This window comes from Microcebus murinus, chromosome 5, assembly GCF_040939455.1.
Source record: "Microcebus murinus isolate Inina chromosome 5, M.murinus_Inina_mat1.0, whole genome shotgun sequence".
NCBI lineage: Eukaryota > Metazoa > Chordata > Mammalia > Primates > Cheirogaleidae > Microcebus > Microcebus murinus.
Window position 1 is genome coordinate 98,964,982 of NC_134108.1, and position 26,119 is coordinate 98,991,100.

Genomic DNA, 26,119 nt, shown 5'->3' on the forward strand with positions numbered 1-26,119 from the left:
ACCTCTGCCCCACCTCATCCCTCTGTTTTATAATCAGCTTTTCCAAACTTCTTCCCTTCTACTGTAAGCCAATAAATTATAGTTCTGGAGGTCTCAAAATTAATCTTGGCTTTCTTTTCAATGACATCCTTATGCTGAATTGTATATTTACAGTTTTTTAAAAAATTTTGGTTAAAGGTTATATACACTTAATCTGGGTTGGAAAAAAAAACTAATGAACGCCAATATGGGTTTTGGCAGTATTATTACTAAGTCATGATGACATCTACCATAGTATGTATATTTGCAAGGAAACAAATTTAAAAATCAGCAATGACACTGCACTTTAATAATTACAGTAAGAATGTTTTGGTAACTTTTATTCACATAAAATTTTTAAATCATAAAGTCATTAACTATGAATTCAAACAATATAGTTTAAATATATTTTAACTTAAGGCACTACATACAAATTCCATTAAAGCACACTCACATTATTTTATTTACACACCATTTTAAAAATTGACAAAAAACAAACACTTTCCTCTCATCTTTGTGCTTCTATTTGTAAATTTATGTGTTAACAATGAAGTGTAACCCTCCAAATAAAAGGAATTAGGTGCAATCCTTAAAGCATATGAGACATAGGCAAGAGAGGGAGACACTCAAGAACAATGCAAAGGTATTTTAATCTTTTAATGTTTGCAGAACTTATGTGCAAATTCTTATACCAAGCCTAATGGAATAACAATACAAAGCCTATAGCACACAGCATTGAAATATTTGTTATTCTACTGCTGTTTACTAGAAGGGAATTGGTACATTAATAACGGCATCAGAACTGTCCCTATGTCATACATAAAAGTGCTTATTCTAAATTAACTCACGGAATTAAGAAAAAACACTCAAAATTTTTCCTATTACCGTGGAGTATTGTCATAAATATTTTAATGTTTCTTGGAGCCAAATACTTTATACCACCCAGAAATCATAGCAGCATATTATTTAATTACTTAACAAAATACACACCAAAACCACAATATAAAAGGCTAATTTTGCAAAAGATTTTCTCAGTGTTCTACAGGAGTCATTGGCTTTAACAGTGACAGTTTTCTTAAAGATACAAATGAATACAAAGTTCAACATAGTAATATATAAATTATACTTTGATTAAATAAATACCATTGTTCTTGTTCCAACAACATGTACTTTTAAAAATTTACCTATATTTAAAGTTAAAGTTAATATTTTGAGAATGGAAGGAAAGACAAGACAAATAGGTAAATGGCTTGTAGCAAGGGTTAAGTCACTGACAATCTCTCTATTTCATCCTAAAATCCGCTCATGGGCTGGATGTTATGTATACATTTCTGAAACTCATAAACACCAATTAAGCAAATGCAATCCCTAAAACTCACACCACTGCAAGGACCAAGTATAAAATATCCTAGTATTTTGGACACTTCAAAAATGTCCACTACAAAAACAACAGACTTAAATGTGTCGATTCTATTTTTTCCTTAATGAGAATTAAAGTAGAATGGAACTTTTCTATTATAGTGTTCCAATCAACTATTAACCTTTAGGATAACTATTTTATGTGAGAAAAAAAAATCAGAAATAAAAAATTTTCAAAAAGCAGTAATAGTCCTATTGGCTTTATCTCATTTATTTATTTTGCTGTTCTTAACACAGTCAACTTCTGACCAATAGCCTGGATTATTTATGCAGGATGTGGAAATCCCTCTAAAGAACCCCAAATGCACCAAATACCAGGCTCAAGAAATTAGCAGCGACTCAATATACAATCTACTTTGCCAAACAATTCAATTTCTTCATATTGATTATTAGAAGATACTACTTAGCAAAAGTAGGATGACAGTTCTTCACAACAAATGATTGGCTCTGAACAAACATGTTAAAAGACATAAGCAGAGTAATTATTTCAGTGATCCAAATACTAGAGGGAAAAAAGCAGCAGAGGCAGCACTAAGGCTATTCTGCTACTCAATGCATGAATAGTGTGAAAGATCAAAGGATACTAAATTATGTTTTATATTTCTTAACTCCTCTCTAGCCTAAAAAATAAGCCATAATGTCCCCAAAATAAATACAAAAATCTCCATTCTTCACTCTGACCCAATCAAAGTAAAATTTGTACTCAGGTCAGAAATTTTTCTTGTAGCACTTGGATACCTAAGATTATAATAAACAACATAACCAAGTTAAATGATAATAAAAATTAATGAATTTTTTAAGTTATGATTTTAACTTGTGACTCAGGAGAAAGTAAACAAATATGATGTGCAAAAAATAACCTTTCCTGAGAGCTGTGTTCTGTGGGAATGTGGAAGCTTGGCCACAGCCCACCTTTGACCTCCTTCCATAAGTCACACAATGTCTACACACCAACATGCTTGCACACCCATACACAACTAAGTCACTTACACAAAGACATTAAGCACAAATGGAAAACGCGCTTTTCTCTATTTTCTTCTAAATTTCTTATTTACGATAATCTTCAAAAGATACAACTTTTGAGACTCCGACAGCTTAAGACGTAATCAGGCTTTTATCACATGGTCTTAGTTGTTTTTTGTTTTTTAATAGCTTTCCTTAAAATAATTTCTTCATATGCTAGATCTTTTCTGCTTGGTTAATCAATTTTATTAACCATCACAGAGAATTTTCTATCTCAAGAGGTTACTTGGGATATAAACTAATTAGAGGTAAATATAAAAATATAGAAAACTTTCTCCCTGATACACAAAATTCACGAATTGCATCAAGACTTCTGATGTTTTGTTTACAAATATATAAATTTATTAGAAAAGCATGCCTATGAAATTTTGGTATATTTTCATTTAAAGATGTATCATATCTTCAGTGCAAAAAGGCAAAGGGAGTTATTTTTCTCAAAAGCTATTTCTAGTTAAAGAAATAGATGGTGTTAACTAATGATTTACTAGCAATTTTACTATGGTTAGGATTATTTGCATTAGCAAATGCAACAAAACAAAACACAAAGAAAAACAAAACAATTTTAGCATGCTTGGTCTAAGTTCTTTGTCTTTCAAAGTATCCTTTTTCATAGTTACAACACTATTCCTTGGATGAAGCTTTAGTTTTGTGATTAATCAAAGACACTTTGTATAAACACCAGCACATGTCACCCAATTAAAGGATCATCATCATCTTCTTGTAGCTGAAGTCGGGAAAATGGACGAGGTACAGATAGTCTATTCTGCATAATTATCATGAGGCATGTTAGCGTGGTTAACACCAAGAGTGCACCGATAACAATCCCAATGGCTTCAGGGAGATTTATGCACCACTGGTCAATTAACAAGCACTTCGTATGACTAAAGGTTCCATTATTGGGATGTGGTTGTAATCCCAGGATGTGGCACATCATTGGATAAATATCCACAATGTTAATTGTGCTGTGCTTGTAGCCTTTGTGAAATGCAGGTCCGTGGGCAGCTAGAAATGGATGCATACTAGGCAAAGAATTATCATAACCATGGTCGCCTACTGAAAAAGAACAAAAGGATGTTAGTAAATAGATGAGCCCTTCTATTACAAAATAACTTGCCAGTCTAATTCCCATCCATTAAGATTCTGTTTAGTTGCACCAGACAGGGGCCAGAAATAAAAATGTCTGTTTCTTCAGCTCAGCCATGTCCCCTATTTCATACACCCACATACCCTTCTCCCCAATCGGTCAAGGCCTTAAACTTTCACATTACTTCTCAACCCGATATATTTATCTTTTAGCCCTAGTCCCACTTACTGCACTTGTTGATCCCCAGCACCGTTTGCAAAAGCTACTACAAACGGCACTAGTGATAAGGAGAGTGGTCAGACTGAAGGTCCTGTATAACTGGAGACAGCAGCAGTAAGAATGGGGAAAAAGCAAACCTACAGCCTTACCGATCTTAATTGCTCCTGTAATAAGAAGTAGGATGACATAATGTACCACTGGTGTGATGACAGTTAATAAATCTCCCAACATCGGGAGGGCCAGATAATTGAGAATGTTACTGAAGGGATTCTTCTATTAAATGTGAAGTCCAACCAGATGACTCTAACTTGTAACTCCAGGAAAAGTCTGACTCAAAGAAAAACGTGTGATGGTCCCTAATATAACTCCAATACCAGATTCCCCATTTTTACCTTTATTTTATCAAATACCACCTTTTAACGTACACCAGTTGCATTTAACAAGCTCCCACTTTCATACTAAGTGTAGGTAACTGAGTGATGAGTATATTGATATTTTTATATTATTTTTAGTTGTACATTTGAAATATTTCATAATAAAAATATGACTAATATGACAAAAAGCAAAATATAACAATACATATAGATATTATGATTTCAATAATGTTAAATATGCATTATTTATAACAGAAAAAAGGTTAGGAGGGGAAACTCTCATCATTAATATTTGTTTATATCTCTGTATTGGGGGATAGTTTTTGTTCTCTTTGCTTTTTTGTATTTTCAAAATTTCAGTAATGAGTATATGACATAAATATAAATAATTTCAAACTCCATGGACCCTGACCCTGTCTTATCCTTGCTTGATGCTTCTGTTGATAGAACGGGTATCTGTAAACTACAGCCCATGGCCAAATTCAGTCCTCTACCTGCTTTTGCAAACAGACTTTCACTGGAACACCCATTTCAATTTGTTTTCATACTGTCTGTGACCACTTTCACACTATTAATGCAGAGTTGAGTAGATGAGACACAGAACAGCTGGGCCCACAAATCCTAAAATATTTACTGTCTGGCCCTTCACAGAAAAAGTTTGCTGACCCCTGCTATAGACTACAAAATCAGATTTTTAAAAAAAATATTTAAATTGAATGTAAAAAATGGACAAATAAGCTTCAGTTTAGGTGATATCCGTACCTCTCCCCTATACATTTTCTCAGTTTAAGGAGAGATTACGACACATCTATTTTGTTTACTTGATGGATATTTTTGTTTGTTTACTCTGTTGTTCTTGACCAGTATTCTAAATAGCTGTGGCATTCAGGTAAACTATTTTACAAATGGGGAAAGACTTAAGGTTCCTCAGACAAATTTTTTAACACACAGGAAAAGAACATTTGAACTAGCTAATCTCTCCCTTTGTACTGTTTCTTTACTTTTTTTTATTTTCTTTGTTTCTTTACATCTCTCTATTTTCTACAAATCAAGATAACCACTGTTGAAAATTACTGACAATAACTGCAGTTTTGGTAAGAAGGTGTAACTATGCCTTTACCTTAAGGTTACCTAGCCTCCTAATCTAGGGGTGAAATTGTGGTTATTGTAAATTGCTACCAAATGAAGACCTGAGAATTATCTAGTTGGAAATTTAATTATTCTGTGTAAACATCTCTAAATCAAAGTACTTTCTTAACACAACAGTATCACAGTGTGTGACTTGTCCCTAGGATACAACAGAAATATCCTAAATATATACTTACATTTTCGTGATGATTTATTCAGCACAATTGTCCAGCCTTCATCAGCAACCAGAATAATAGGCTGAATTCTGTCATTATGTTGGTAATAAAATCTGTCAGGAATGTCTTCTTTGAGATAAACATTCATGTGAGTGCTACAGTTTTTCAGTGCATTATAAACCTCTGTTCTATCTGAAAGAAAACGGAAATAGCAAAGAAAAAAAAGTTACAGGTGACTGAGAAGGAAAAAATATATCTAACTAGAATAACTGGAAATAAATTCTGGACAATGTCATCTATTAAATCACTTAATTCTTTAAAAAAAACCAGCACTAATAACATAACAACGTGGGGCACTGATACACACACCTTTCTCAAGCATTCACATACCTGTTTCATTTTGTGGATTATCCTGGTGGACTTTTATAGATAGGGGATAATTTTCATGTTTAGCTTCCTAAGTAAACATGAACTAATTACATTACTAATTATTAATTCCATGATCAGTAGAAGAAAGACATCTCACACTAAAATCCACAATGTTGAAGGATAAAAATTTCATTTTTCCATTAATGTGAATAATTAAGAAATATATCAATAAGCAAAGAAATAATCACTTTGAACCTAAATCATAAGCTAATTACCCAAAACTTGTAAACTAGGGGGAAAAAAACATATAATCCCATCTGAGTAAGTATGAGTATATGATACTGAACTATTATACAAAAAGCCAGAACTTCACTCTTTTATACAACTCTCCCTCCTCTAGCAATTGCCCCATTCAAATAGTAGTATCCCTTGGCTAAAAGTTTACTTACTTATTTTGGGAAGTATTGCAGCAACTGGGCTCAAATCTACAAGAGTGTAGCTTGAATTATCGATGCAGAGATCCAAATTTATGACTCTGTCCTGAGAACACTGGGTCATCCCATGATCACTGGTAATGATCACATTAAGATTTTCCCATAATCCTAACATCTTGAGTTTTTGGACTAAGTTACCAATAAGATCGTCTACTTCTTTCAACACTCTGCGCATGTTTTCTTTATCTTCAGGTCCGTATTTGTGGCCACTTGCATCTGGTTCTTCCCAATAGAGTGTTGCAAAGGTGACTGGTGGGCTCGAATTGTTTAGCCACATGGTAATATTGTTTAGTCTCTCCTCAAATGACACTGAGGAGCTATAATTCATAAAATAGGAAGGTACAGTATTATGAATGGGTACATCAGTACCAGGCCACATAGCAGCAGCACTTGATCTGTTTTCCTGAAGCTGATTGGTCACCCAAATAGGGACTGCCTCATTCCACCAAAAAGGATCCTTGTCATTAGAGTCGGAAAAATGTTTCTTTGTGACTACATCATACATAGAATTGGCCACAATGCCATGACTTTCTTCATATAAACCCGTCACAATACTGTAGTGGTTTGGAAATGTTTTTGTGATAAAAACATTTTTAACATTCTCTACCAAGACACCTTCTTTGATAAAATTCTGGAGATGAGGAAATTCATAGTTCTTCAGATAGTCAGCTCTGAAGCCATCAAAGGACACCAGTAATAACTTGGGTGGCAAATTATAGGAAGAGTTACCTCTACAACCCGCTATAAGTCCAGAAAACAAAAGTATTACTAAAAACTTCATAATGAACACGTTGAAGGTCAGCAATCAGGGTTCCTAAAATATAAAAACACAATTCTTAAGTAGTAATGCTATTTGATTTGGATTAAGTTTCAGAATCTTAGTCAATAGGAGAGGAGAACCAACATTTATAAAACTTTTATATGCCCAGTTTTAGCTATGTCAACTTAAAAATTAATTTCATTTATTTAAAGACAGCTAAATAAAGCTAACACTCAAAAAAATAAGAAGTACCTTTAACTTGTCTAATTTTCTATTTATATACATCCTGCCCCATCCTTCACACTCTGAAGAGCAATGGGCCCTTCTTATACTCTACATAAACACTCCTGTTTGCCTGTCTTGCTCATCTGCAGCAACAGAAATTATTTCTAAATACTTAATAAGAACAGATGAAGAAATAAAAATAATTATTTTGTACAAAATACAAATGACGGCAAGCTTTCAGAGGCTCCTGGGAAGGAGATGGATTCTATAGAAGCTTCTTAAGAAATGTAACAACTGCTGAAATGAATTTCATCACCAGTTCTCTCTTTAAACTTTGTTTTTGCAGTCAAAGACACAACTGTTCTCCCTAATACCACCGGCTCAGAGCTGGCCTATTGATGACAAAAACAGGTTTGCCCTAATCAACCTCCCTGCCTTCAGTCTCTATCCTTTGTGGTCCCTAAGAAAATAGAACATGTGACTTTGGTGGAATGATTTGCTTGAGATGGGCAGAATGCCTCTTCCATTGTAATAGGAGGGAAGGAGGAAGGCTAGGTGAGCTAACAGGTTGGAGGGCTGAAGGTGAAGGGAGCTGCATTCTTTGTGTGGCTGGGGGTGGAGTCAATCGCTGAGAGGGAGTAAAGTGGTGAAAGGTTCAGAGGTTTGAGGAACACAGAGGATGTCTGAAAGGGTCAATGTAAAGAACAGGAGAAAGTATGAAGAAACAGTAGGATCGGTGGGCGATGCTCAGAGCTGTCATGAATTTTCAAAGCGACACAGTCGATTGGTTTTCCCTGGCAACTCCCTGCCCTGGCACAGGCTATAAATGAAACAGGCAGCTGATCTCACCTGGGGCCGAGATCCTGACAGAAAATGAAGGGTGACTAAGGGTGGCTAAAGAGGAGCTGAAAGGTGAGTCGTAGCATCTAAGCCGAAACTGATAGATTATATGAGGTTTTTGGACTTAGAGGTTCTTATGAAGTCAAAGAACAGGTGTTTTAACAGTAACTTTTAGAGGAAGTTGCAAAGATGTGGGGTTGTGGTCAGAATGAGAGGAGTGAATTCCTCACGTGAGAGAAGGAAAATCCACAAGGGATGGTCCTTGAGATCCCACACACAAGCAGCAGCGTGTTAACTAATGTGATTGTGAAGTTCACGAGTCGTTTATTGTGTATTCTCATTCTCTCAACTAGACTGCAAATACTTGAAGACAGAAACTTTCTTTCAAACATACCACCTAGATGCTCTGCATAGTTAAGAGTCATTCAAACACTTACTGATTAAAGTTGTGACCCCTGAAAAAACCAGTGACTTAAAATCACAAAGACACAGAATCTCATTTGTGAGAATCTCTGGGTCTGGAAAATAACTAACATTTTAACCTGAGCTGGGTGCCTGGAACATCTGTTGCTGGTGCTACTCAAGAAACCACAAACTGTGCAGAGTAACAAAATCAAACCACCAGAGTCAGGATCCTATGAGTGGCAGAAGAGGCATACAGGTACCCTGTTTCCCTGAAAATAAGACCTACCCATAAAATAAGCCCTAGCAGGATTTCTAAGCATTTGCGCAATATAAGCCCTACCCCGAAAATAAGACCTAGTGATGGGCGTGCCTTCGCAGCGTATCTGCACAACCCATGCATTTCCTGGCAGAGCGGTAAAGATGATGAGTAGCCCTTCTCATCTGCCCCATCATGCCAGCTACTATCCCAGAGGTGACCGGAAAGGTGCGGGCAGCCCCACCAACAAGGTTGGCTCCCCGTCAGGTCCCGGCCATCCTGTGCGTGCTGCAAGCTGAGGCTTTGAGGGGAAAATAACACATGCCCTGAAGATAACCCCTGGGGTGTCTTCTTGAAGAAAAATAAATATAAGACCCTGTCTTATTTTCAGGGAAACACAGTACTTCCCCAGACACAGCCCCAGTCATACCTCAGCAACTTCAGCTAGCAAGAATCTAGACAGTACCACTTCTCTTTTCATTCAGTGTTTTGTGACCCCTGACATGATGTTTATAAACACCTTTAACTTCTCTCTCAGACCGTCTTAATTGGGTTTGATCAGATGAGATCATGCAGGCTGCTGCTCTAGGTTCTAGTAATTTTAGAACTCATTTAAAGGCATGCAGGTCTCCTTGAAAGCTTGGATCAAGTAGATTCCCTGGTTTTTCCCTGAGTACAGCTACTTCTCCATATCCAAATACTTGTTTCCAATAACAGAGTAGACCTAAAACAGTAAATGGGTGGCAAAGTAATTTCTCATAGAGAAAACATACTCCTAAATCTACTTTAAAAATATATTATTTACTGCCCTGGCTCCTTCCCTGGATAACCATTCTACATTCCAAGCAATTTCTCTGCCTAGTTGAAACTGATGTCAGATTGAATGCATTCTTACAGCTCCAAATCTTTCCCCTTCCTTAGTTTCCTAATCCTTTAAAACAGCTTCACCATTCTCTCAGTCACACAGAGATCTCCCAAGTACACCATCAGTGGGGGACACACTTGTCAATTCTATCTTCATATTGTCTAATACAGCACAGTAGAATCACTGACATGAGCTTGTTAAAAGTGCAGCTGTCCAGCCGCTACACCTGGGAGATTCTGATTCAGTCAGTCTAGATCAGGGGTCCTCAAACTTTTTAAACAGGGGGCCAGTTCACTGTCCCTCAGACCACTGGAGGGCCAGACTATCGTTTAAAAATAACTATGAACAAATATGCACATATCATATTTTGAAGTAAAAAAACAAACAGGCAAAAATACTCGCATGTGGCCCGCGGGCTGTAGTTTGAGTACGCATGGTCTAGATAGAGGCCAGGAACCTGTGTTTGTAACAAGAACTTGTAACAGCAACCCATGCTTTTCCATCTCCACTGCTGCAGTACTGTAAGTCCTCAATACCTCCTGTCCACAGCGTTTTTGTCTTTTAATTCACCTTCCTATCTGATCACCTTCCCTTTTCTCGTCTAACATCTGCTGCCAACTTAATCTTCCCGGGCGCTGCTCTGTTCTTGACACTCCCATAATAAAAAAGAATTGTTCTAAGGATCCTCCTGCCTATATAAAAAATCCAAATAACTCAGCCTAGCTAGCATTCAAGATCTCTCCAAGATCCAGGCCAAACTTTTATGCAAATTACTGTGACATAATTACAGAGATAATTGCCAAACTTAATTTCCATTCACCACTCTTTGCTGTTACAATTTTTCTGAAATGTATTACAATGGCATGTAAAAGATAATTATCATTCACCTTGGAGACCTATTATACCTCTTCAGTAATAGTTTGTGTCTCCAGGATATCCTAAAGTTACTTCCTACACATGAAGTCTTGCTCAGCAAACACTCTTCTAGGTCTTTTAAAAAAATCATTCAACAAATATTTAATATAACTATGTCCATAAGGCAAAAAATATGTGTATGTGCCATGTATCAGGGGACAAAGGCTTTATACTTTTCATACATATAACACTTAAAACAGGAGCATGAATAACTAATAATAAATCAGGCTGTCATCCTGGAAAAACAGAGACAGGCTTTTGGACTTTCATCAACTTTGTTCTACAACACCAAAACCAAGCGTTGAAGAGTATATAGAGAAATCCAAACTTTTATAAACTGCTAGTGGGAATGTAAAATGGTGCCACCATTTTGGAGACATTCTGGCAGTTCTTCAAAAAGTTAAACAGAGTTACTGTATGACCCAGTAATTCTACTACTAGGTATATGCCCAAGGGAAATGAAAACATGTCCACATGAAAACTTGTACACAAATGTCATAGCAGCACTATTTGTAAGAGTCAAGATGTGGAAACATCTCAGATGTCCACCAACTAATATATGAATAAATAAAATGTGAAATATCCATAGAATAGAATATTATTTGGCAATAAAAAGGAATGAAGTACTTGAAATATTGCTCTAGGTGAAAGAAGACAGTCACAAAAGATCACCTATTGTTTGATCCCATTTAGATGACATGCCTAGAATAGGCAAATCTATAGAGACAAAGTATATTAGGAGTTACAAAGGACTAGGAGTTGGGGGAAAATGGATAGTAAATGTGACTGAGTATAGGTTTCTTTTTGGGGTGATGAAAATGTTTTCAAATTGATTGCAGTGATAGTTGCATAACTTCCATAAAGCTGTATACTTTAAATAAATGAATTAAATGGTATGTGAATTATATCTCAGTAAAACTATAATTTAAAAAAAAGGGAGTAAAGTGAAATTGTAATCTTAAATGCCCTGACACAAAATAGGAAGCATCTCTGATATTTCATTTTACCTCAAAAATCATGTGAATTTTGTACTTCATAATAGATTTGAGTGTTTTAATGTGAAAATGATTTATACCACTTCCCACATGCAAAACAGAACAAAAAGCTGTGTCCATTCCTCCCCACGAAATACAAATCAAAATCTTTCTTCCTCAAATGTCGGGGAAGCTCCAGGAACACATGTTATTAATACTGGGGTTCGGTAATCCCACAGCATACTGCTAAGATCCAAGTGCCCCAGTCCTTGTCCTCAGGCTTAGCAGTATGAACAAAGTGTTAGACTATAGACTCTGACAACCCAAAATATTTGCCCCAAAATAAGTGACTGGGGCAAAGATCTCAATCAATAAAGGTTTATTAAGCCAAAGTTTGAGAACGTATCCTGAAAAATCACAAACCACAGGTGCATCTGTGACCTATGCTATCTGAAGAGGAATCTGGGAACTCAGTATTTAATGGAAGAGGGCATACAGAAAGAAAAAGGAGGCAGTGGGCAGTGGAAGCAAATGGTTACATTTTTGTGAGACTTTAGGCAGTGCCTAGGAAATCTACATTTGATATAAGACAAGGAGAAGGTTAAGAGAAAAGGGTAGTAAAGGAAGAATCAATTATGCAGATGCCCCTGGGTAGGTGGAAGAATGAATGATTGATCTTATCCTGTCTTTGTTGTGTGCCTGAGAAGATAAACTTATAATCAACTTATTAGTGTGGCATCTTTGCTTTAGGAGCTATATTTAGCCCAGTCCCAAAGTTACAATTTGCATATCCTTGTTTATGAAAGGCCAGCAAAGAATTTCCTTATGAATGACCTGTGGGGGCAGTCCTTCATAGATGCCTGAGGCTTTTTGTAGCCTGAGCAATGCACTTCTGGAGTCAGACCTGGTATAAACCTGAATCTGCTTGTCATCAGCTGTACAACCTTGGACTCATCCCTTCACTTCTCTGAGCCCAACTTTCCATGGGGAGCTGCCTAATGCACAATGTTAGTAACAGCGATTCATCTAGAAGGGGGTGGGGGTGTTGGATGATTCAGCCACCAGGCTTGACCTTCCCTTTTGCATAAGGAGATGGAAGGTCCTGAGAGTTTTTTCCTTTACAACTCTGAAGTCAGAAGGATCTCAAGACCTAAGCTCACACTTAGTAGACGGACGATCTTGGGTAGATCTAATTTCTTCCAGCTTCAGTTTACAGTTGTGTAAAATGAGGATGCATAAAGCTTACAAAATGCCCTCAAAATCAGTTTCCCTTTATCCATTCTACTTACAAAGCTGTTAAGTTAGGGGAAAAGTCTGTTCTGCAACAGGCAGAATATTACTGTGAAACTATAAAATAAATCAGGAATAATGTAGTCTAATTTCCTCTCTTTACATAGGATGAAGTGGAAGTCCAGTGACTAGCTGAGGTCAGAAAGTGATTAGTAGCTTTCCCATGCTCTTACTAATTTCATGTCCTCAACAAGTTTACAAGTCTAGTAATAGCAAGTTAACAAGTCTGGTAACTATCTTCAAACTATTAACAGAACTTTCACTGACAGGACACCTTTCATTAGCAGTGCTGGATTCAAGTGTGCCACATTCTGTTTCATTCTAAAGTTGTGTGTGGGAGTGTTAAGCTATAAACAAACCACCAGTGAGTTCTCAAATAGTTTTCAATGATGAAAATCAAGTTTCAGGGAATGAAATTACTATATTACAAAACTTTGGGAGAAATTCTGCAATTTTTCACAAAAAAAAAACCACCCCAGGGAAGAAAAAAACGCAAACTGATCTGGAGTACATCCAAATATCTCAGCAGCAACTGTAAGTATGAGGTACTCAATTCAGGGAACAAAATAAATGTTGGCATGGATGCAGAGAGATAGGAACATTCATACATTGCTGGTGGGACTGCAAACTAGTACAAACTCTGTGGAAAGTAATATGGAGATACCTCAAAGAGCCACAAGTAGAACTACCATTTGATCCAGCAATCCCATTCCTGGGCATCTACCCAAAGTTAAAAAAGACATCTGCACTAGAATGTTTATAGCGGCACAACTCACAATTGCAAAGATGTGGAAACCCAAGTCTCCATCAATACATGTATGGATTAATAAAATGTGGTATATGTCACCATGGAGTTCTACTCAGCCACAAAAAACCGTGATGATCTAGCACCTCTTACACTATCCTAGATAGAGCTGGAGCCCATTCTACTAAGTGAACTATCACAAGAATGGAAAAACAAGCACCACATGTACTCACCACTGAATTGGTATTAACACTTATGTGCACATATAGTAGTAACATGCACCAGGTGTGGGGCGGGTAGAAGGGGGGAGTAGGGGATGGGTATATACATACATACATAATGGGTGTGATACACACCACCTGGGGGATGGACGCACTTGAAGCTCTGACTCTAGTTGGGCAAAGGCAATATATGTAATCTAAACATTTGCACCCCCGTAATATGCTGAAATAAAAAAAAAAATACCCTCTACTTCCTCTGGGATGACTTTATTGCCTGGATGGAATGCCTGTCTGCCAACCCTCACTGTTATTCTTAGCCCATGTGAAGCTGAGAGAGTCTAACAGTTACAGGATATGGTGAAAGATATTTGTCACCATTAGCATGTTTGTATGCTCATCTGCTCTGTAATACAATGAAACTTTTATACAGCTCTAAAATAGCTTTATTGTCTATTCATACAGATAACTTAGGCAGTTACCTTTAGATTACTGTCTGCTACTTTCCTAGTAGTCTACAAAAACAGTATTACTACTCCCTAAAAAACTTCCTTGGTCTTAAAATTTCTAGGATTCTAAATTATTCTATTGTCTACCACACACAAAATTTGCTAGCATCTTCAAAAGTTATAATTATCTTACTTTCTATTAATACATAGTAAAATATTCCCCCTCTATTACTCCTTGTGTTTTTATCAAATTTCTTAAGATTATATGTTTTAACTAATTTAAACACAAGAAGGTCTCAAGGAGGTGGAGGGAGGTGTGTATGAGTGCAAACACAACACGGTGTTCCTAACTTCCTTATAATGGACAGAAACAATCTCAAGGGGGAAAAAGAAGAAAACCATAATACTGAAACCAGCAGCTGATTTCCTATAGTACCTGGCAAGTCTTCAGACTTAGGTTCACCAGATCGCCTGACAATTAAGCAAAGCCCTTCAGAAGTCGGACCCGGTATAAACCTGAAATCTGCTTGTCACCAGTTGTACAATCCTGGACACGTTCCTTCACTTGTCTGAGCCTGACTTTCTTCATCCATTAACTGGGATGCTATCATCTCTTAGGGCTGCTGTGATAAGAAAAGGAAGAGTTGTTTGTAAAGTGCTTAGCACAGTATCTAGCCATATAAGACCACTTAAATGGTGTCTTTTATTGCTTGGTTCGCTTGTTTCCTAGAAAATTAGTTTTTACATATAATCATACATAATTAACATAAACTCTATTCTAATATTCAGACATACGCAGGTCAGTTGATGGCTTGGAGAGTGTTCCTTGAAAATCAAACGCCTTTCCCCCAAAGGGTCCGCACCTGACGCCTTGCCCCGCCTCCCCTCATTTTCACCCCAGGCCCACCTTCGTCCCCTTCATCCGCTACGTTGGGCCAACTTCCCTCCTTTCACCTGTGACACCACAGCTCGCCTTCCCAAACCCACAACCACCTGCTAAGTGTTCTTTCCCCTTCCCTTACCGGCCTCCGCCTCCCCCTCGGCCCACTCCCTCCCTGCCTCGCGGGTCCCTGCGCGGACGGCCCGGCCAGCGCCCCCGGCGGTGTGCGTGTAGTGGGGGGAGGGGGCGGAGGGTCTCGTCCTCTATCTTCAAAGCCCCCACGGGACCGGGGAGGGGGCGGCTTTTCCCTCCAGCACGCCCGGCTCGCGAGGCTTACACTCACCCGCCGCCGTCGCCGCGACTTCTGCCCACGGCGCGGAACGCGGCGCGCGCGGAACCCGGCGCTCGTGGGTACTTGGGGGCAAGGCCGGGGGGGGGGGGGGACCTGGAGGGACGGGGGCGAGGCGGAGCTCTTCCTGCGGTGCCTGCGCAGTAGCGGGCGCGCCGCGGCACACAGCCCCCGCCGCCCGGAGTCCGGCGCTGCTTGGGGGAGGGCGCGCCCCGAGTGTGCGCAACTGCTGCGCGTGCGACCGCGGTGCCGGCTCCGAGCCGGCTGGGACCAGGGGTGTGAGACAGGGCCTGGGATTGGGTGCCGGAGCCAGCGTTGAATGTAATGTCCTTTCTGATTGGTTACACGGGTGCCTTGGTGGGGTCGAATTGGACCTCGGGAAGAGAGAGGTTTGTTCCATTCTTCCCACCACGCCCCCTTCTTATCATCCTAGATCTGGATGCCTTTCAGGGGACCTAAAGTCTCGCCTGCCCTGGAAAGGCCCCTGGCAATTCCTAAACCGTTGGCCTAGTGCCACTCCCTAGTTAATGTGCACCTGGCTGCTTAGGTGGCCGCTGAGAGAACGACTTTGGCTGCACCAGCGTCCAGCACAAGTCTAGAGAAGCTTCAGCCGGTTCCAGTGAGTTGGGATAAATACACCTGTGTATCTACCGTAGCAGTCTGTCTATCTTATTGGATTAATGAGCACCTTTACATGCAAAATTTACAAGGTGAAAAAACAAAAACCCAGTCCCTGTGGCAGGCAATTAGTAATGGGTTACAGCTGAGAAAAGGGAACTTCTTTTGACAGATGCATATGTGGTATTGTCCTCCTGCCTTTAATTGGATGATTAGTGGTACAGTCGAATAGTCAGACAGTCGAATAATGTAACTTTTAACTTTATAGCACAAGAGAAATTGCCAAACAGAAGTAGATTTATTTGTTAACACTTTGGTTGCCTGGGCACACTTTGCAAAGAGAAGATATTATTATTTTTTCTCTCTCTCTTTGTATCTGTAGCACCAAATACACAGCCTGGCGTAGAAGTACTCATTATTGAATTTACTGGAACGTTTTAAGGTGTTGCAAGTTCGCCCCTTCCCCTGCCCACGCCACCCCGTTAAAATGCAAGCTACAGGATATATTCTTTCTTGTTCACTACTGTATCTCCGCCGAGTACTCAAAAAAGCATAATTAAAAGATTAAGAATATTAGTCACAGGTAATGCCCTTAAGTGTTAAGGATTTAATAGCTGTAAACCCAGTACCTGGATTAGTAACCTGCAGTGGACCATAGATATTAAAGTCTGTAATTGGTCCCCTTGATCTGAGCTTTGGAGTTAGCCGTTACCACAAATCTGGAAACAGTTGTAGAGACAATTTGGGGCTAGATGTATTGTGTTGATTATTAGTTTGTGCCTTGATAAATTCGTTGTAAGCCTCAAGGCTGGCCTGTGCATTGGTGAATTTGGACATCTTAGATCCACAGGCTGTCAGAGCTGGTAGAGGTCATGTAGTTCAATGCCTAGAATCTACCAGACCTGAATTTGAATGCTCTACCACTCACTAGCTGAGCAGTCATGGGCCAGTGTCTCAACCTATTTGAGTGTCCATTTCCTTATCTGCAAAATGAAGGTTATATTACCAACCTCTTAGGGTTATTGCCATATGAATGAGACAAAGCAAGTAAAGTACTCAGCACAGTATCTGACACGTGGTAAGCATTAGCAATTATCATCATTATGACCAGAAAAATGTCCCCCAATTTGAACAATAGTTAGGATAAGTCCAAGTACTGGAGAAATTTGTATAATATCCAATTGAGCAGCACTTAAATTTTCTGGCATTCAGGGGATATGATTACACATAGCCTGTTTGTTTATTCACTAGGTGCTTAAAGAGCAGGCAAAGTTGACTGCCATATAGTTCAAATGTGTAGTGAAGATAGCAGCTGGGTCACCATCGGGAGAAATGGGCTCCCTTATCCACTGCTACAGCCTGTGTATAGCTGGATCAGATCAGGGAGTCCCATGCAGTCTGAGCTCCTTCTCTGTAAGATAAAATGGTCAAGAACAGAGGGTCAAAATGACACATAAGGACCTTTTGGCACCAAACTTCTGTTATCGTCCATATATTTACCATTTCAACCACAATTGAAATCTTGTTTCAAATGGGCTTAAATAATATGGATATTTATCATCCTGTGGAACAAGTTCAGAGGTAGGGCAAACTTTAGGACTGGTTGAACTAGCAACTCAACAATGTCATCATGCACTGGTTTCTTTCTAACTTTCTACTTGGCTTTTAACAGAGTTGGCTTCTGGCTCTTCAGTGGTAAAGATAACTACTAATAGCAACAGCTAATAGCAACTACTAATAGCAACGAAGCATATGATTCATTTTTCACTTCCACTGGGTGATAGAACTGACTTCCAGGTTTCTGCTCTCTCTTCTCTCTCTCAGAAGCCTCCAGCAACCATCTTCTTCAATCACTTTGGCCAGAATTATGTCACATGCCCAAATCTAAACCAGCAAATAATATGGTATTACCAGAAGAACAATTCAGTCCCCAACTTCAGCTGAGGTCTCTCCCAAACTGCACTTTCTTTTGCATTGGGAGTGAGGTGGAATGGGTGATGGGAAGCCCACCACAAAGTCTACTATAGTTTCATTCTAGGAAATTAATGATAATAAAACATAATAGTAACAAATTCTTTATTTCCAATGTGATTTTTTTTGTTATAAATATTATTTTATTTATGTAGATAAGACAATAACATTCATTCCCAATGTTCTTTCAGCTCAGCTTCAAAAGGGGAATTTTATATAAATCTTAGAAATATGAAGAGCCTTTAAACCCATTTTGTGTTAGGGACTAAAATGAAGTAGACACAATAGTTTAAACCAGTTATTTACAAATGAAGAAGTGATGGAGACCCTAAATACCCTGACTTAATCATTGCACATTCTATGTGTGTGACATAATATCACATGTGCCTCACACGTATGTACAAATATTATGTATCAATAAAAAATCAATTCACAAAAACTGACTATAACTAGAGTCTTTTTCTCCATAGGCAATGTCACATTTAGAAGCAGCATGTCAGAGGTGGTTTGTTTTTCTCCCATGAACTAGACGCAAGATTTAGCAGTTACTCATTAACACGATGTATTTTACAAAATCTTATCCTATTTTCAAAATTAAAGGCATAGCTCTTTATGCAATTGTTTCTCTTTTAAACTCCTAATTGTGATGCATAATTTATCACTGACAGGAGTAGGTCAGAAGTTAGAAGTTACAGGAAAAAGGTTTCAGAGCAAAAGCCACACCCTGCCCAAAGACAAACAATTCCTGTCCATTATTCATCTTTAATCAAACAACAACACAACTGAAACTAGGGAATCAAATTTCAAATCACTAGTATTTTAAGGTTCATTTTTAAATATATATTAGATGTTAAAGGAAACATACTACAAGTTTTATCTTAAATATAGAAGGGAGAAGGACCTTATGAACCATAGCACTTTAGTGATTTTGAAAGCTTATTTAACTAAAGCTCTCCACCTACTCCATTTTCAGCAAGATTACATTTGAATAATCTCAGTCAAGATTGTAAACTATTTTTAAATACTCCTTTTTAAGAATGATCTTGTATGATCCACCATGAACTATGTAGTCTTAGAATCTTCTCTCTAAAAGAATTTTGTTCAAATATTTAATAAAGTTGTGAAAGAAGCAGTATAAATTCTTTTGACGCTTCCCTATGTGGAAGGCAATGTACTCAGTTTTTCCAAAGATACAAAAATAAATAAGATTCATTTCCTGTCCTCAAGATGCCTCTAATCTAAAAGGGTGAAAGGAGAAGACATTACTCTGTTGCTTTTGTCTGCCCAGAATTCATTCCTCCTTCTCCTGATGATTCCTTTTGGAAAGCACCCCAAAGTTGGTTTTCTGTGGGAGTCATAGGGGCTGACCATAACTTCTCTCATCTGCAGGGTGGACTCTCAAGGTGACCAACTGTCTTGGTTTGCCCTGAGCCGAGGGGTTTCCTGGGGCATGAAACTTGTAAGCTAAAACAGACAAGTAACAAGCAAATGGGGTTGAGTTGGTCACCCTACTCCTACCCAAGCCTTGGCCTATGAGAGCTAATTCTACTCCACTGACCACAGGAATTGGTTCAGTGATGGTGACACGCCCCAGGCCAGGCCAAAAAAGACTCAATACTGAAACTTTTGTTGAAACAATTGAGAAAGAGTCAGTGTTTCAACAGCAATTGCTAAATAAGCGGAATACAAGGCAGGAGCTGCTGGTGGTCATCGCCGCCGCTATAAAGGGCAAGTCTGCCTGGGCATGAAGCCAGCACAGGAGAAAGCAGAGCCAAGAGTTGGAGCCTGACACCTGAGGACGTGGAGCATTTGATCCAAGTTTCCCTGAAGCTCCATCCCTGAGCTTGTCAGTTTCCATGACTCAGTACATTCTCTTTTTGCTTCAGCTCGTTTTAGTTGAGCTCCTACCACTTACATCTAAAAAGAGAGTAAGCAGAGTGACCAGGTGTTTACAGAACACTGTCAAGTCAGTACTATAAGAGAGACCCAAAAGAGGAAGAGGTTAAATCACACAGAAGTGTTTCTAAGTTGATCATTCTACAGCTTTTCTTCCAAGGATAATCATATCTCTCTTAAACTATAGGACTAAAAATATATATATATAGCAATAAACATTCTTCCTAATGGTGCGATTAAAGGAATTCTCTTTATCTATAAATCCCCTCTCAGGTCCTACTTGAAATCTCAGAAATTAGGATATTAAAAGAGCTGTACATTTAGATTGGGTTGAGACCAGATGGAGTAATATATTAGGTAACTAACATATTTGCATGCATTAGTTTACTGTTTCCCAAACTTGCTGAATCACAGAATTACCTGTGGCTTTTGTTAAAAACGTCCCAAGTGCCCCCTGCTGAAGATTTGGATTCAATAAACATTATGTGGTATCTGGGAACTTCTGTTTTTCACAAGCACTCGGTATCTCATGGTCAGGCATGTTCAGGAAGTGTCGGATTAGAGAGTAGTAGTTAGTAACCTGGGATTCTGCAGTGTTACACAGTGGAGTGTAGCTGGTGGGACAATGTCTTGGTCTCTCTTGCATTGCTGTAAGAAAAAAATGCCTGAGACTGCCTCTTTCTTTATAAAGAAAAGATGTTTATTTGGCTCATGGTTGTGTAGACTATGCACGCATGGCACCAGCACCCGTTTCTGGTGAGGACTCCGGGGAGCTTCCGATGGGGGAGGAAGGTGAAGGAGGTGCAGGTGTGTCACATGGTGACAGAAAGAGCAAGAGAGGGAGGAGGTGGTGCTAGATTCTTTTAAGCAAGCAGCTCTGGTGTGAACTAATAAAGTGAGAACTCATTCATCTCACCAAGCCATTCCTGAGGGATCTGCCCTCCATGACCCAAAACCCTCCCACCTCGCCCCACCTCCAACACTGGGGATTGAATCTCAACATGAGACTTGGAGGGGTCAAACGTCCAAGCCATGTCAGACACCATGGGGACATTTGGAGGGGAGGAGCGAAGTTACTGTATGAAACACGGAGACTCTCCACACTAGGCAGGGAAGAACTCAGATTGGCAAGGGGCAATTCAAGGTCACTAAATGCTTAAGGGAAGGCAGGAGGTCTAGGATAATAACTGAACTTTGAATTTCTTGAGTGCTTCACAGCCTACAAAGTATTTTTACATGAAGGTCTTTATTTGGTTTCAACAGGCTGTCTGTAAATAAGTCTACGCTTTATACCCATGTCATCCCTAAATACAGGGGTTAAGGTGTTCACCTAAGAGTCTACGGGAAGCGTCAGAGCTGAGCCCTGCAGTGTAGGGCAAGGAGCCCTTCTCGCCTAGTGTCCATCCAGCTGCTGCCTTTATGACACATCTGGCCAACATGGCAAGTCAGCTTTGTCTACAAGCTAAGAGTAGTCCTTAAGCAGCCCTGCACCTAATGAACGAACAAACAGAATATGCATAACCCTAACCCTGAATGCCAGAAAATTTAAGTTTGGCTAACTTGGACATTACATAAATCCCCCCAGTACTCAGCCTTACCCTGACTCTTGTTCAAATTGGAGAACATTTTCCTTGATCATAGTGATAATAATTGCTAACACTTATCATGTGTCAGATACCGGGCTGAGCACTTTACTTGCTTTTTCGCGTTCATTCGACAATAACCCCGAGAGATTGGTATTGTAACAGGGCCAGTTTTGCACACGAGAAAATGAAAGCTCAGATAGGTTGAGACACTGATCTATGACTGTGGGCTAGTAAGTGGCAGAGTGAGTATTCAAATTCAGGTCTGGCAGATTCTAAGACTTGAACTACATGACCTCTACTGTCCCTTCCAGCTCTGACAGCCCAAGGATCTAAGATGCCCAAATTCACCAATGCATGGGCCAGCCTTGAGGCTTGAAAATGGAATTAATTTATCAAGGCACAAACTAATAATCAACGGAATACATTTGGCCCCAATTGTCTTCACAGCTGCTTCTAGACTGTGGGGTCTTGGTAATGGTTATACTATTGGGGCCAGGGGCCAGCTCTCTTAGATACTGAGGTATATGTACTAATAATACAGGTATTTTATAGAGGAGGATGAAAAATACAGCATGACTTTTTATAAATATATCCAAGATTTTCAGGTAATTTTACATCTGCTTTTAACTGCCTAGGGCTGTTTTAGGCTAACTTCCATTCCCAAAGATACCTGTCTCCTCTTCTTTGCCATGAGAAAAACTGCCCGGGCCCTATCCAGTTTCTGATCTGTCATGAACACAGTCTGCCTAACTTAAATTAACCTGAGGCACTTGGGTGCAGTTGTATTTTTGCTCCAGGTTACAGGAGCCCTGGGCATTGCAATCCTTTCTGACAGCCATTAAAAATAAAAGGTATATTTGTTCCATTGGCATGGTATCTTAGAGATAAACAAAAGGCTACTTCTGTTGAAGTCACTCTCTTAGAAGGAGTACAAAATCAGTTAGCAGTGATTTGTATTAGAGCTTTCTGAAGGTAAAAACATACAAACAAAATGGAAAATTTTAATAAATGCAACTCTTTATAGGAAAACCCAAAAGTTAAAAAAGGGGAAAAAAAAAAGATCATTACAAAATTATAGGGCTAGAGAGAGCCCCGAGTTGATGCTGCCTGCCCCCGGGCGTAGGCTGTGTTCTAGCACATTCTGCAGACCCAGAAGCACATTATGGAACAAGAAATTTGGTGAAACAAAAATATTTAGTAACAAGAGAAAGTCATAATCTGTTCTCAGACCCAAGTTTGGGCTTAGTAAAAAAAAGAAGCAGATTTCTGGCTTCTTTTCTAGGAGCTAGTGGAGTTGTGGCTTCTGGCCATGCAGGTTTGGATGACAGTGGAGTCATCACTGCCCATACTCATAACCTCCAGGCCCAGCTCCCCAAATTACACTCGGCACCAGGGCTCCCAAGTACTCCTCCAAGCTCTCTATCGCAGGCCCGGATGCTCTCCAGGGTCACCTGCTATGTATGGTCCAGCCTCTAAGGAGTCAATGGAGTCACCAAGCTACTCACCAAAGCCCACATGCCCTCTTGTGAGCTAAGAGGGCCTCATGCTCAAGCACAAGGGAGGCAGCACAAAGGAGAGTTTTCAGGCTGGCTTTCCCGAGGGGATTTGGGGGAGAGTTTTCAAGAGGCTTATGTGTGGAAGAGGGTGACTTGAAGTGGAGGTTTTCTTGTGCCAGTGTAGTTCTAGTATATGCTTTTTCATGCTTCAAATGTCTCATTAGCACGTTAAATCTCCACTCCTCGGTGGGATTTTTAGCATTAAAACGAGGTTATAGGCCGGGGCTCAGTGGCTCACGCCTGTAATCCTAGCACTCTGGGAGGCCAAGACGGGAGGATTGGTCAAGGTCAGGAGTTCGAAAATAGCCTGAGCAAGAGTGAAACCCCGTCTCTACTAAAAATAGAAAGAAATTAATTGGCCAACTAAAAATATATAGAAAAAATTAGCCGAGCATGGTGGTACATGCCTGTAGTCCCAGCTACTCGGGAGGCTGAGGCAGGAGGATCACTTGAGCCCAGGAGTTTGAGGTTGCTGTGAACTAGGCTGACGCCACGGCATTCTAGCCCGGGTAACAGAGTGAGACTCTGTCTCAAAAAAAAAAAAAAAAAGGAGATTATAATAAGGAAAAAGGCAGGGTAAGTTTAGTATGGGGGGGTGGGGTGTTTCTATTCTGGCTTAAGGTGGTTAGATCCAGATAGGTCTGGTTTCTTCACAGCCAGGTGCCTTATCAGCTTATGTTGGTGTTTTGCTTTAGTGGTCTTGAAAACCATTACTCAAGAGACAGATGGCTCAACCCTTTTTTATTACGTAGGTATGGGTTGAATTCTGGCAGTTAAAAAACTATTTGTGTCAGCCCTCTGTGAAGAGCTGAGCTGGGTCACACTCAATTCTGCGGTCAGGGCTGAGGGGCCCCGTCCTGTCCCTGTTCTGCCTCATTCCCCACTTACCTCGTCTCGAGCTCTCACATACTCTTGCGCCCATGAGCTGTTGTGCTATCATCCTTGGACTTTTGCCAGCGTCACCCCTGATCTCTAGAGTCCCCCCGGCACCTCATGGACTTCACATTACTCTCCCATGACTTCCGAGCACCCAGCACCCTCCCTCGGCACTCATGCTGGGAGCTTCACGGAAGTTGTCCACCTGTATTAGTTTGCCGGGCTGCCATAACAAAGTGCCACAGACCGGGTGGCTTGAAACAACAGAAATTTATTTTCTCACTATTCTGAGGGCTACACGTCCAAGATCAAGGTGTCAGCAGGGCTGGTGTCTTCCGAGGTCTCTCTTCTTGGCTTATAGATGGCCATCTTCTCCCTGTCTTCCTGCTTGTGCATGACTGTGTCCTAATCTCCTCTTTTATAAGGACATTAGTCAGATTAGGGCCCCCTGATGTGTGATCTTGTTTAACTAAATTGCCTCTTTACAGGCTCTATTTCCAAACACGGTCAGATTCTGAGGGACTGGGGGTCAGGACTTCAACATATGGATTTGGGGTGGAAGAGAGAGGGACACACAATTCAACCCATGGCACCCCCTAATTAAAGAAGTGGCTGGTGTATTCCCCAGCATGATTTACCTGCTTGCAGCCTAGGGGTAAGAGTCATATGACTGTTTGCTGGTAGAACCCGCTCATTTGCCTGGGTGAACAAGCTTTGTGCTAAAGGAACCTCTGACTAACACAGACAGCCTGACTCCTGACATCACTTGCTTGCAAAGCTGCCCCACAACTTGCTTTTTTATGTCCTCCAGCAACAGCTCGGGCCACCTCCTCTTCTTCCCCCACCCCGCTGCTCAACCCCCTCCCTGAGCTCTTTGCTCTCTTTCCTGCTTCTTACTGTCTGGTCTTCACTCAGCAGCCAGACTGGTCTTCACTCAGCTTCTGAGCTAGAAAATCACTTCCTGTGGTTCACCCTGTTCACACCCCACAAATGGTCTCTCATCATATGCAGAAAGCATCCGGGCTCCCTGGGGTGGGATGGGGGGATGGAGCCCCACACGTCTCACCTCTGCCTTGCAACTTCACGGCCTCACACGCATCATGCATTCTCATGTCTTCTTGTCTCTCAAAGGCATGAAACTCATTTCTGCCTCCGAACATCCCGTCCCATTCCCACTGCCCGAATCACCCTCCATACAAAGCTCTGAATGTCTCACTCCCCACATTCATTAACTCTCTATTTAAATAGAAATTGTGTTTGTTAATAAGTTGATACAGTTGTCAATAATTCCAAATGTTTTAAAAGTTTTGTGAAACTTTAAAATTACAGGGATACAATTTCTACTCATTAATGTTCTTTTCAGGAAGAAGTACATCGACGCCACCTTAGGTAGACAGCATTTATCTTACTTCTCAAAGGCCTCCGGAAAAGGTTATAAAACAATTTTCAGAAGCCCGTTCTTTTGTTTAAGGGTCTTAATTATGAGTTCTGCTGAAATGAATTACAGGACTATAGGCAAACTAGTTAATCTCTTCAAGTCTCTGTTATTTTCTTCATAAAATGGAAAAACTTCTGTTTGCCATTCTCAAAAAGCTCTATGGCTCTCACATGGGGTATGCTCAAATGAGAGTATATTTTGAGAAAGTATTGAGAAAATCAAAGAAGAGAGAACTTGGTCAACTCATCTGGCTATTTCATGCTCTATTGGAGTATGAGTTTCTCCACAAGGGATCAGAACAGTGTTACTGATCCTTTTTCCATGGCATTCTCTGTTGGAGTTTGTCCCAACCTTGTTTTTCTTTCCACTCTGATTTAGTTTGTGTCACCTAATCCCTTCTAGAATAAGGTGAAGTTTCATATAAATACATTTGCCTTTTGTATACTTGAATCATGCTTTAAAATTTTAATTTAGAAAGTTGACTATACTTTCAGCTCTGTGGTATATCTTTTTTTATTAGCCTTTTTTTATTAGCCTTTTCTATTAAACCTATCATTTGAAGATGGCTGGAGTCCATTTGCAAATAAGGAAACAGAAAACACTAAGATAACCTAGGATGTGAATTTATTCTTCTCTCATCTCACTTTCCACCAACACACACACACACACACACATTTTTCTTTTTGATTTGTCCATACATCTA

At 39.8% G+C, this 26,119-nt stretch overlaps 1 protein-coding gene across 3 annotated transcripts; it reads right to left on the bottom strand.

The window, feature by feature from the left end:
* Window positions 1-660: 660 nt before the first annotated feature.
* ENPP4 (ectonucleotide pyrophosphatase/phosphodiesterase 4) lies at window positions 661-15,566 on the bottom strand. Of its 3 annotated transcripts, none has more exons than XM_012756444.2 (5): window positions 15,470-15,566; window positions 14,683-14,869; window positions 6,260-7,118; window positions 5,463-5,633; window positions 661-3,513 (listed from the first exon to the last, which is right to left on the bottom strand). In XM_012756444.2, the coding sequence occupies exons 3-5, from the start codon at window positions 7,083-7,085 to the stop codon at window positions 3,149-3,151; spliced, it is 1,362 nt and encodes a 453-aa protein (XP_012611898.1). In that variant the 5' UTR covers window positions 7,086-7,118; window positions 14,683-14,869; window positions 15,470-15,566; the 3' UTR covers window positions 661-3,148. The 3 variants fall into 3 exon arrangements, with proteins under 3 accessions (XP_012611898.1, XP_012611899.1, XP_012611903.1); XM_012756445.3 differs by lacking the exon at window positions 15,470-15,566 and adding an exon at window positions 15,269-15,407; XM_012756449.2 differs by lacking the exon at window positions 14,683-14,869 and having other exon boundaries at window positions 15,470-15,565.
* Between the last annotated feature and the right edge of the window lie 10,553 nt (window positions 15,567-26,119).

Bases quoted from the DNA above. Each gene is read 5' to 3' on its own strand.
- ENPP4 (XM_012756444.2), bottom strand. From the start codon at position 7,085: ATGAAGTTTTTAGTAATACTTTTGTTTTCTGGACTTATAGCGGGTTGT. The intron at 5,634-6,259 runs GTAAGTAAACTT...GTTTTCTTTCAG, and splicing joins TGCAATACTTCCCAAAATAA to ATAGAACAGAGGTTTATAAT. The intron at 3,514-5,462 runs GTAAGTATATAT...GTTCTTTTTCAG, and splicing joins GAATAAATCATCACGAAAAT to TAGGCGACCATGGTTATGAT.